At 34.9% G+C, this 13,519-nt stretch overlaps 1 protein-coding gene across 1 annotated transcript; it reads left to right on the forward strand.

Moving 5' to 3' along the window:
• The first annotated feature begins 206 nt into the window (after nt 1–206).
• On the forward strand, nt 207–12,390 carry LOC115436945 (GRAM domain-containing protein 2B-like). The gene is made up of 13 exons (XM_030159968.1): nt 207–473; nt 1,146–1,286; nt 2,505–2,562; nt 2,770–2,842; nt 3,154–3,257; nt 4,257–4,346; nt 6,481–6,552; nt 6,653–6,715; nt 6,831–6,930; nt 7,023–7,079; nt 7,186–7,279; nt 10,346–10,456; nt 11,635–12,390. The coding sequence occupies exons 1-13, from the start codon at nt 415–417 to the stop codon at nt 11,648–11,650; spliced, it is 1,038 nt and encodes a 345-aa protein (XP_030015828.1). The 5' UTR covers nt 207–414; the 3' UTR covers nt 11,651–12,390.
• The last annotated feature ends 1,129 nt before the right edge of the window (nt 12,391–13,519 follow it).

A 13,519-nucleotide genomic window follows, 5' to 3' on the forward strand; every position in this document is an offset into this window, starting at 1 on the left:
TGTGTGTGTGTGTGTGTGTAGGTGTGTGCATGTGTGTGTGTGTGTGTGTGTGTGTGCGTGCATGCGTGTGTGTGTCGAAAGGTCAGAGCTGTCAGTACCGCCCATAGCAACAGCTTCCATTCAATAGCAGAGGCTGCACCGTGGTGTTAATGTGCAGCTCCTCCATCTGCTGTCACTGATTGGTTTAATACAAGTGACAATCCACATCCCTCACAACCCATTGGCTGATTTAACACTAAAAAAGCCAATCCTTACTGTAGGCTGTACTCACCTTTTGTTTCTAATTAGCCTCTTGTTGCTTTAGAGTTTACAGTACTGTCAGAGAGGAGGCCGCATTTTCAGGAACCTGTCAGCTTAAACTGTTTGAGTATTTTTTTTTTTTTTTTTTTTTGAGATTGTGTTTCTTTAATTTGGATGTTTCTATTTTTCACCATGAGTGTGAAGAACAGAAAATTCTCCCTGGACAGCTCTATGTAAGTATTAATCAGGTTCTTCTACCTATTTTGTATATAACCTCAGTAAAATTCTACAGACATTAAACCATATTTACCCCTTTAAAGCCACTGATGGTGTAAATAAACCACCAGGTGCACTGCATATTCTCATGTGTTTGGAAATGGAAAAAGAGAAGCCTCCCTCACAGTTGTTGCTCAGAGACTGCAGACTATCAGAGCTAATAGGCTGACAGCAAAGAAAGAAAGTCAATGCAGCCAATATTCAAAGGTTTTTCAAGGACTTTGGGATGTACTTTAACTTTTACTTTCACATTGTTTCATTCGGTGCATAAGGACAACTCATTAACAACAGCACCGCTCTACATACTTCCTCCTCAGTCCACTCTATTGTTGCTGATTCTTTATGTGACAGCCTGTTTATTATCTGTGGAAAATCAGACTCTACCAGTTGACAGCTATGAAGTGTTTGCTGTCATTGCATAGATTTTTTTTTTCATCAACATTTCCAATGCAGTGTCTTAAATTGCTACACATCTGAGTCGCACTGATCTCACCAGGGAGTATTTCTTCATGCATTTTAGCAGATTTCATTACTTTTCATCATCCTGTATCTAGACATGTGCATTATATCAAAGCTGAATTGTATGAGTTCATCTTTCTGGCATTTTTCCCCCCGGTCTCTTGGGCCAGCCCTCTGGACAGTGTCATTGGCGCTCGAAGAAGCAGCTGCAAGTTTGGTAATAAGAAATTCTGCCAGACTCAGAGCCTGGATGATGCCCGACAGCAGATCCAGGAGCTCAGTCAGAGCCTCAGCACAAACATGTCCATCAGGTATTGACTTCCAAATAGAATACAACATGATTAGGGGGAAAAACTGAGAAAGAAATCAGAACAAAACAAAACAAAAAGTGCCTATCTAGTGCCTACATAGTAATTGTTCTGATAATACTCTTATACTTTTAACTTTTGTCAAATTTTGTGGCAGTTCCCAGGTGAATTTTTCCCTCTATTTAACCTTTCGTAAGTGTTTAATCATCATTTATTGTAACATTATCCTCTGTATTTTGCATTTTCCACTGTAAATCATATATTTCCCTATATTTAACTTCCTATATTTAATTTAGATGCTCATGAAAACTCAAAGTAAATTCAAAGGTTGTTATATTAAAACAGAGAAAACTGAAGAAATAGTGACTTTTTCAGTAAAGATATCACTAACTGAGCATAAACCCAGTGTGTCCATCCACCATCTACTGTGAATTTGTCTCTATATTTAACCTTTAAGTGTTTTATCATCATTTATTATAATACTATCCTCTGTATTTTGCATTTTCCACTGTAAATCATGTATTTCCCTATATTTAATTTCCTATATTTAATTTAGATGCCCATGAAAACTCAAAGTAAATTCAAAGGTTGTTATATTAAAACAAAGAAACCTGAAGAAATAGTGACTTTTTCAGTAAAGATATCGCCTACTAAACATAAAACCAGTGTGTCCATCCACTGTTCACTGTGAATTTTCTCTGTATTTAACCTTTCTTAAATGATTTATGACCATTGATTGTAATATAATCCTCCTTATTTTGCATTTCTTCAGAGTAAATAATGTATTTCCTATGTTTAACTGACTGATCATGTAGATGTTCATAAAAGCTCAGATTAAAGTTGAGGGTTATTATATCAGAATCAGAGAAAACTAAAGAAAAAGTGAATTTTTCAGTAAAATCTATCATTAACTGAACATAAATCAAGTGTCTCCATCCACTGTCATTGATCAAACTACATGATTTTTATTGGTGAATCAATGTTGTAGAAGATGACAGTGTTTCTACGTTCACTACAGAGCCTCTAAACGTCCAAATGGGTCATATGTGATGACCATGAAAAGATGACAAACTGTATTTTACACCAATTATTTACATGTATTGATAGGATTAGTGGATCAACAGATTAAACAGTTTAGATTAGTAGATGGTTTTGGTAGGCAGTGGATGTTTGGGTCTTTATGGGTTAAGCCTCATGTATTTGACCTATTTTTATCTTCAGGGAACAGACAATAATGGAGGAGAGTATCGATCGATCAGATGGACTTGTCACCAATAACGTAAGCATTATACATTTAACACATCACCCTGCTGCTTCAGATCGCATCTATCTATCTACCAAAACTTCGCTCCAATAAAACAAACTATTTCTTACCGCAATTTCCCAACCTGCCTCTTTGAAATTCTAAAACCCCCCCAAATACTCAGCTCAACTCAACCCACGTCTAATTGTGTATTAAATAACTCATTGCTGTTTTTCCCCGTAGAGCTTTCTGAAGCACAACAAAACCTTCCACAAACTGTTCCAAGAGCTTCCTGAGGGGGAGAACCTGACACATAGTGAGTTGAGCCTCTGTTGAGAGTCTGTTACTTATTCGCTTGTATTGATTATGTAAATCCCATCACGTTGTGTCCTTCTTACTGTTTGTCCCTAATGTCTTTGCTGGCCTCTGCTGCCTGGTTAAGTGCTGTGAGTTACTCTGTGCGCCTAATGGTCCACAGTGGATAAGAGGCTGAAAGACTTTAGTAAATAATTCAACAGGCATTGCCTCTGTTGTCTAGGCGACAGTCTGTTTTTTTTTTTTTTTTTTTTTTTTCCCAAATAGAGAAATACATACCTACCACCTTGAATGTGTGTCTTTGCGGTCTAGCATTCACCTGTTCCTTGCAGAAGGAGGGGCTGTATCATGGGAAACTCTTTGTATCTGAGAACTATGTGTGTTTCTACTCATCTGTGCTGCTCAAAGACACAAAGGTAAAAATATATTAACCCTTTCATGCATACTGGTCACTACAATGGACAGTTATTTTACATCTGTTCTTTTGTATATTCATGGGTTTTGCTGATTTAGTTCTGTATCAGCCGACACTGTGGACGCTTATGCACTATCCCATCCACTGTAATTCATACCATTAATGTATGTGGTGGACTGCAGTGGGACGAATAAGAGTAAATGGTTTTAATGTGAATGAATATTTTATATAGATGGAGTTATAGAAATGCATTTTTTACTGGTTTTCATGTTTTAATTTTTATTAATGTCTGTTTTTTTTTAATGAGAACATCAGCCTGTTCAGGGACTACAGGTGGAAATTAGCATTAGTGCTACAACCTAGCACACTACATCTCTCCTTTTTGAGGTTAATGCATATTTTGCATTGTCCTTGTCTAAATAAATAAATAAAATGGAAAAAAAATAACTTTGCTGTTCTTGATAAACCTGATCTGCACTAATATGTTTTAGTGTAAATAATTTCAAATTGTTATTAGACTGTAATTAACAGTTTTCTTAATCAAAAAGTTTTTGGGTTTTTTTGCATATTATCTCCATGAATTGAGTAACAACTAGTATTAGAGTATGTTAAAATGTGATAAAATAGCATTAGTGGCTTTAAAAATGTTTTTATTTCATGGTTTTCATACAGGTGATCACTTTCTGATAATGCGTTTTAAATACATGTTTCTTTGCTTCCAAAATCAAATGCATGGTGTCCAGATGAGTGGACATTTTTGTAACTCCATGAAAAATAGGGTCATAAGAATTTTCAGTTGCATTGTTTTTTTCATGCCTACCAAGGAATAAAAACACTCAAGAAAAAAAATATTGACTAAGGTTCTCATAATTCATGCATGAAAGGGTTAAGACTAAACCAGCCTCTCACTCTCCAGCTGGCCTTTTGTCTTTGTATGTTTCAGGCCATTGTGTAATGTCTGTAAAGCCCTTTATGTACTGTACTTTCAATTACACTGTAGGTGGTTATTCCTGTGTCCAGTGTACGACATGTGAAAAAACAGAACTCTGCCTTGTCAATGCTGTCGATCCAAACTGCAGATGGAGAGAAGGTTAGACCCTTTTACTGTTTCCATACATTACTTTTGACTTTTTGTTGCATTATGTGAAATCCACAATACTCAATACTATGACAGGATTTTCTCTCTGAGACAAATTTGTGATTTTGTGCTCCATAACTACCCTCTGACTACATCCTTGAGTGACACAAATTGAGCATAGCTGTGCAATTCTAGTGCTGGATGGGAAGTCAATTCACCGCAGCCATGTACTCAGAAGGCTATATATGTTCAGCTTTAATCATTTCAGCGCATATGCTATTACTAGACACATATTCCCATAAGCCTCTATAATGTGCTGTGGTGCTTAGTGGCACAGAGAAATATATTAAGATTGTGTCTCACTTGCATCTATAGGGAATTTTAAGACTATTTTGTAAAATCTCTCACTATTTGTGGGATCAATATATGAAAAAGAACACAAAATGAATTATAGATATGTTCTTTTTTTGCTGCTGTGCTGCTAAGAGGAATTTGTAGATGTTAATAGACTGTTAGTTCAGGTGATATTTGTGATATTTATCATTGTATTAGTGTTTTGTTTTCTTATGGTAATAAGTGCAATATGTATTCTCGCCAAGGACGTTACTTTTATGCAGGATACCATCCACATTTTTCTTCCTGATGATTCAGTTTTAGCAGGAGAAGGTCAAATGATAATGTTAGGTAATATTCACACACATTAATATAATATAATATAATATAATATAATATAATATAATATAATATAATATAATATAATATAATATAATATAATATAATATAATATGTCTCTGTGCGGAAATTTGACACAAACATCATAACTCAGTTGAAACTCATCTCATTCGTCACATACATGTGTAGTGTCAAGTTCTCATGCCACAAAAATCATGGATCGTTAAAGTAGTGATTTTCTAAAAATCACTGTAAGCCATGATGTTGTACTGTTTTTTTCAGAGTTTAACCCTTAAAAACCTAGAGCTGTATCCATGGTGACTGACAAAGAATTTGTCTATACATTTAACTTTTTAAGTTACATCATCTATCTATCTATCTATCTATCTATCTATCTATCTATCTATCTATCTATCTATCTATCTATCTATCTATCTATCTATCTATCTATCTATCTATCTATCTATCTATCTATCTATCTATCTATCTATCTATCTATCTATCTATCTATCTATCTATCTATCTTTTTTTTTTTTAACTTTCTTTTTATTGAACATTTTCAAAATTATACAATCCAGCGCAGTACATACAGGTTGTATGAAATGTAAAGCAGATCCAAAATATGTCCACAGCGATGATCTCAAAAGTCTGTATTAAGACTATTTCAGGTAGTTGCAGTCCGAGTTCCCACATATTCCAACACTTTTCCAAACTTTGCTGTAAATACGTCCATCTGGTTGTGAATTTAAAATGTTAGTCTTTCCAGAGAAATACAATCAGTTATCAAAGACTTCCACAAATGTATTGAAGGAGGTTCTTCTCCAACCCATTTGGTCATAACAGCCTTTCGGCCCAACATAAACATAAACTGAACAGTATACTTATGTGTTCTCAGTGATTCAGGGATATATCCCAATAGACACAATAATGGATTAGGCTGTACCTGGTGCTATCTATCATTTTAATATCCAAATGTTATTATAGCAAAAAAAGAGAAAATTGAGGAAAAGCTGACTTCTTCAGCAAAAAATAAAAGTGTACAGTCACTGTCATGTGTCAGACTACATGGGTTTTATCAGTGCATCAAACATACAGAAGATGCCAGTATTTCCTCATTCACTAGCCTCTGAATGTCCAAATCCAAAAGCTGAGGAACTGCATTTTACCTAAATTATTGATAGGACAAGTGCATCAAAAGTTTTTTAGGTCAGTAGATACTTTTGGTTGTTGCTGACTGTTTAGTTCTTTAAGGTTAAATAAGGTGTCTTTGGGTCAGTTTCTTACAGAATGCAAAATAAACACACGAGTAGATTTACAGGGGATGTTTTACTGTTGTAGAGAACAATGTGATTTCTATTTGATTAATTCAAGAATAAACATAGAAGGAGGTGGAAGGAAACTGAAGTAAAGTGGATAAACTTCCCTTGTATGTTGTGTGATGAACCTTTGCCTGTTTCTCTGATCATTTCATCAGTACTCATTTGTCTCTCTACGAAACCGTGGGATGTGTTACAAACTCCTCCAAACCGTCTGCTCCATTGCACCGGTAGGCACTCCACTAATCCATGTGGAAGGCAACCTTTTCTCCTACAAATGTTTGACATTCACAAATGAAAACCAAAAGTGCTTGTGCTTCTTTGAAACAGGGTGAGAGTGCGAATAATAGCCCTCACATGTCCTCGGCAGAGAATGAGGCAGATCTAGATATGGTAGGTGTGCTGCTCATCCACCCCATACAAACTACACATTACTTGGCTGGAATGTTTGTTATGACTGAGTGTATATATCATTGTGACAAAGAATTTACACCCTTATCACCTAAAGATCTCCAGTAACTCCAGTGTGGAAGACAGCATATATTGTAAACCGAGCAGACAGAACAGCTCTGATTTTGACAACGGCTTTCCTCAGTTTTCCAGTGAAGGTGAGAAAAGCTGGAGACAGTTTATTTGTTCATATTGTTTTCTTTACCTCTTGTGCCAAAATTGTATTTGTAATCATCTTTTTTTTTTTTAGCTCCTTCAATACAGAGCTCCACCCGTCAAAACAGCTTAGTAGATGAAGATAACAAAGGTTTGTGTGAGAGCACGGCAACACATTCACATTCATTCAGGTTAAATAAAACACAGCAGGCAGAGTCTTAACAGAACGGTGTCATTGTCACATTTCTCTCACTCAGATTGGATTTGGAGGATCGCCGACAGGGTTACACCGTTTTTTTCCCTCAGAGAAATCAGGAATCTCAGCGTTCTCTTCTACATCTATTTGATGTTGTGAGTCTCATTTCTCACACTGATGCCATCACAAGTGGTTTAATATAATGAAAATCCACTCAGATACTTGTTTCTCCGTTGCCTTTATTGAACAGTTGTAGCTCCAAGGTACATTTGATTAAGATAAAACACACAAAATAAGCTCAATCTAATTCATAACACAAGGGCTATATTTTACTCTTTGTAAACTGCCTACAGTACTTACACTTAATTAATTAGTAATAATAAAGTAATCAAGTTATATGTTACACATTGTGCATCGGCACTCATAAAAGGGATTGCCTTTAAAATTGTCCTTGAACTCATCCTTTATTAATCATGATCTTCTTGTATATAATAAATTATATTTATTTACACTATTACCCATAAAGTTGGAATAGACTTTTTTTTTTTTTTTTACATCTTCCTATGAATATGTAACACTGGTCTACAATTTTTTAGAAATGATTTGCTTCAGAGATTAAATGTACTAAATGTTATGTATTTTAATAAGATTCATTGGAAAATAAATGACAAAAGTGCCAGTTTGCTGATGTTTTCAAGGTATATGATTAAGTGTTATTACACATATATATTGGTTTATGTACATTTATATAATAGTTTTATAAATCTTCCACTAAATAGAACCTGTAAAGTGAATGTATTCTCATGTGCAGACAGTGTTTTGAAGTAGATCTTGTAGCTCTGAGACAAATATTCCTTTTGAGTCAAACCCATTCTCTCATTAATTCTTGAATTTCACATTTTGACCCAAGGCTGTATCTTGGAAAGTTCAGCTAACCAGCATTTTTTACTTGATTTTTCTTAATCAGTGACTCTCATGTGGTAAAATTTCCTTACTTTTATTCTGGAAACATTTTCTTTGTAGACCAGTGTAATCATTGGACCTGGTCAAAGGTGATTACTGATGTGTATAAATAGGAATAAAAAAAGGAATGTGTCTGAAAACAAAGTTATTCCAACTTTATGAGCAACAGTGTATTTACAATTTTCTTTTGTTGTATCTTTATTAATTGTTGCATCAATGTTTATGCTATGTTAGGGTACATATACAGTCAGATCCGTAAGTGTTTGCGCAGTGACATAAATGCAAATACAGTCACGGAAAAAATCATTAGACCGCCCTTGTTTTCTTTAATTTCTTATTCATTTTAATGCCTGGTACAACTAATGGTACATTTGTTTGGACAAATATAATGATAACAACAAAAATAGCTCATAAGAGTTTAATTTCAGAGCTGATATTTAGCCATTTTCCATGTTTTCTTAATAATAACCAAAATCACTTCAGTTCTTACATCAGTATCTGTGGCATTGTACTGACAAAAACAGTGCTTTTAGGCATTCCATGTTTTCTTTTCTGTCTGTTTTAGTCACATGATACACACAGGAGTTAGTACTTGATTGCGTAACCATTGTTTTCTATGACTTTTGATGGTTAAATAATTTTTCCCGTGACTGTATGTTGCATTAAACATTTAAGAATCACAACAATCATAAATGTGATCCCTCCATTTTCAGAGGGTCAAAAGCATTAGACCAACCAAGACTGTTCTAAATAGTGCAGTTTTTACTCGCGGACCTGACTGCGTATTAAATCTAATAAGCTCCTACCACTTTATGCTCATGGTTTTATTTATTTTCATAAGTAATAAACAGGGAAACGTCTTCCAAGGCTTCATCTACATATATTTATTTTGCCAATATTGCGTTTAGATTCTTTAAATGAAAAAATAGACATGAAAACTGACTGAGAGTATTAGGTCCTTTTACCAGAACGTCCTTCTTTTCTATTTTTAAACATAGCACATAATCATACTTCAACAGAGAAATACACAAACAATTCAAACAAAAACTAGAATTCTCCCATTCATGTAAAACTTGTACATTGCATGTTTTTCTAGTATTTCTTTATAAAACATGTCTGTAATGCTTGTTTGCTGAGCTAACATTCTAAGTGGAAGCACTCAGGGAAAGCTCTTCAAACTAGTACAGTCAGTAAACATCACACTTATCTCCCAGTTTCAATATTGATATTTTACTGTGTGTTTTTGTCCTGTGCGTAGTCACTTTGGGCTGTTCTTGGCTCTAAAGTGATAATGAAACCCTCTGTCTAAGCCACAGGTGTCAAACATGCGGCCCAGGAGTCAAATCCGGCTCACCAAAGGGTCCAACTTGGCCCACAGGATGAATTTGTGAAATGCAAAAATTACACTGAAGATATTAACAATCAAGGATGTTAAAATCATTTTAGGTCATTTCAATCTAAAGTGAATCAGACCAGTAAAATACTATCATAATAACCTATAAATAATGAAATTTGTCTTTTTGTTTTAGTATAAAAAAAGGAAAATTACACAAAAATGTTCACATTTACAGACTAGTCTTTTACAAAAAATGTGAATATCTGAAATGTCTTAAGAGAAGTATGTGTGTGGAATTTTGAAATGAAAAAATTACACTGAAGATATTAACAACCAATGTTGTCAAAAATCATTTTAATTCAGGTTCCACATACAGACACTAACCAATTAGATTTCAAGTGGGTCAGACCCGTAAAGTATTATCACAATAACCTATAAATAATGGCAACCCCAAATTCTGTCTGTTTTTTTTTTTTTTTTTGGTGTAAAAAAAGTAAAATTACATGAAAATGTTTACATTACCAAACTATACTTTTACAAAAAATGTGAATAACCTGAACAAATATGAACAAACGGAAATGTCTTGAGAAAAGTAAATGCAATTTTACCAATATTCTGTCTGTTACTAAATGTTTTGTGCGATTGTAATGCACATGTGTAAATGATAAACTGATAAAACGAGGCATAATTTTGTTAATATTGTATTTGTTTTTCTTAAGACAATTCAAGTTGTTCATGTTATTCAGATTTTTAAGGAAACTTTGTAGATGTAAACCTGATCATAATATAATTTTACTTTTTTCACTGTTATTATTTTACTGGTCCAGCCCGCCGCAGATAAAATTGGGCTGAATGTGGCCCCTGAACTAAAATGAGTTTGACACCCCTGGTCTAAGCATTCATGACATGATTCTATTTATAGATTGGTGTTGCTCCTGTTGGCATCTGGATACATCGGTCTGAGGATCATAGCACTGGAGGAGCAGCTGAACTCTCTGGGAGCCCTGACTGAGCTGACCTTTCACCACAGAGAGTGAGTACACATGCATATGTACACGACGCTTTCCAGGAGAAAAAAAAACTCTGAGAAACAGGAGGAAATAAACAGAAGGAGGAAAGTAAGGTGGCTCAAACCGGTTACAGAGACGTCTAAAACCATTACATCCTGATCAGTTAAGACCGGGCCAGAGCCGTTCAACCTGTTTACAGCAGCTTTGAAAAAGATGACTGATTACATTCCACCTGACATACCCATGGGTTTAAAATGTTCTTAAATATGTTCTAAGTATATTTTGATGTCACTCTTATTTTTATAAGAGCAAAACTGGCATGTCTAATCAAATACTGCATCCATCTGTTCATCAGTGAAAAAGCATTTTCGATTCCCCACGTGGGGTCGCCTGGAATTCAAATGGGATCACCTAAAATTTCTAATAATTGATAAAAATAAAATAAAAAACTTACTAATAAAAAATACATGGTGAGTTGACAGAGATAATCACAATACATAAAAGGCATGACAAACTGTGAAGCTGAAACTGAAACACTGTGGTACTGTTTACCTTTCAAATGTTCATTGTGGTCGGTTTAAGATGCTGCAGCTCTTTCTTAACCTCCTAAGACCCAGCAACGAGTTTTCTGTCCACATTTGTGAACAATAGTTTCACAACTTCATACAAAAAACAGAAAAGAAAACTGTCCACCACAAAGGACATTCCATAAAAAATGTAAAACTGCATCTGAAAAAACTGTTGCATCATGATTTTTCCAATATAGGCACTTATTTAATAAAAAAAAAAAAAAAAAAAAAAAAGCTTGTACTTTGCTGACATTTCCTGGGTCTTAGGAGGATAATGAATAGTTTAAGTTAGTGTTTGTTCAGTATTAATTGTCAGCCTTGTAAATCCAAGCTGGACTGACTGTACATATCCTGACCAAGGAAAATCAAATTCTCACTTTGTGCAGTAATCTACACCTGGCTTTTCTGCTTCCGTCCATAATAATATACATTATATAGACTAAATGTCGTCTAAAATTAACGTTTATTTGCAATATAGTATAGCAAACTATTACATGATCAAAAACAAATTAATTTTAGCAAAGAATACCTGGGGTCGCCAGAAATGGGGTCACGAGCCGAAAAAGGTTGGGAACCACCGATGTAAATACTGTGCTTCTGTTCTCAGACTGTTTTTATTTTCTTTTTTGCAGGTACCAAGAAACATAGCCAGTGGCAGCAAACCGTGAACAAACAGATCCTTTTACGACCTTATGTAATGTAGGACTGTGCTAAGATCTGTACATCGATGTCTGTATAGTCTCCCAAAAGCATCTTAACACTGATCCTTGTCCATTTGATATACAGCACATATACAGCTCTGGAAAAAAACATAAGAGACCACTGCAAAATGATCACTTTGTCTGATTTTACTATTTATAGGTATGTGTTTCTGTAAAATGAACATTTTTGTTTTATTCTCTAAACTACTGAAAACATTTCTCCCAAATTCCAAAAAAAAATATTGTTATTTAAAGCATGTATTTGCAGAACATGACATATGGTCAAAATAACATAAAGATGCAGACCTGAAACAATGCAAAGAAAAGCCGTTCATATTCATTTCCAAACAACACAATACTAATGTTGTAAATTGGGAAAAGTTCAGACATCAGTATTTGGTGGAATAACCCTGATTTTCAATGACAGCTTTTTCACATGTCTTGGCTCTCCTCCATTACTGTTGGATGACTTTATGCAGCTCCTGACATAGAAATTCAAGAAGATCAGACATGTTCCATGGCTTGTGACCATCCATCTTCCTTTAGAAGTTTTCACAGTGCATTCAGGTCTGGAGATTGGGTTGGCCATGACAGGGTCTTCATCTGATGGTCCGTCATCCACACCTTTATTGACCTAGCTGAGGCCAGGAGCATTGTCCTGATAGAAGAACCAGTCCTCAGAGTTTGGGAACATTGTCAGAGCAGAAGTCCAGTAATTTTACAGAGTCATTTTTGGATTCCAATTACTTTTGCAATACTAATAGCACTGTTTTTACCTATAGTAAGAAGATAGTGATGTCCACAGTGGTGGTTTTTATACTTCTCCTTCTTAAATAAGACAAGCATCAGGTGTTTTTTATTATTATTATTATTATTATTATTATTATTATTATTATTATTAGTAGTAGTAGTAGTAGTAGTAGTAGTAGTAGTAGTAGTAGTAGTAGTAGTAGTAGTGTAGTTTTATTTCGAGCACATAGAATCATCAGATAACAAAGAACCATACAACACAGTCAAACACTCGGAAAGAAGTGGGAAGAAGTATAACTTATTGACTCCCACCCCTTTTTACAAACTAATAATTCAATTAAATCTGCTTCCTTTGCTTTGTTAACATACATTTTCTTCTGTATATTTTTACTAGAACACAAAACATCCATACAAACCATTCACATACACTTTTTGGTCACCTCACACACAATCAGATTCGTATAATCAAGCGTTTTTTAATATAAACTATAATATTTTTATGCACTTTAAATACTTACTACAAATACAATGATCAGTTGGTAGAATAAGGTGTGTTCGTGTTGGAATTCAACAGACACAGGAATGGAATGGCTGTCGTACATGCAGACATGCTGAGGAAATTACAGTGGTCTCTTAATTTTTTCCAGAGCTGTATATATACACTCATACACCAGAAAACTTGAACATTACATTTCTAAATTAGTTTTCTCATATTGTAAAGGCAGTATGTTTCACTTCCTTCAGGACATTCAGGTTAGTGATAAGATGCTTTAAGGATGTCTGAACAAGGCCACATGTGGAGAACAACATAGATTAAAGACTTGGCTGTAGGACTGTAATTCTGTTAAAAGTGCACTGCCTCTTTGCTGAAGCACAGCCCTCCTGCTCTCAGCCATATGGAGGCAGCCTGCTGAAACCATGTTTATTTCCTGGCCAGTAAACAGCTGAGCTCAGCTAGCTGAGGTTGATGGACTCTTGGCCGTCATTTTCTTGGACCTACACACTGGACACGATTTCAGCAAGATAAAAAGAGAAGAGGAATTTCACTCCAGAACTTGATTTTCAA

The sequence above is a fragment of the Sphaeramia orbicularis genome, chromosome 17 (genome assembly GCF_902148855.1).
Source record: "Sphaeramia orbicularis chromosome 17, fSphaOr1.1, whole genome shotgun sequence".
In the NCBI taxonomy this organism is placed as follows: Eukaryota; Metazoa; Chordata; class Actinopteri; order Kurtiformes; family Apogonidae; genus Sphaeramia; species Sphaeramia orbicularis.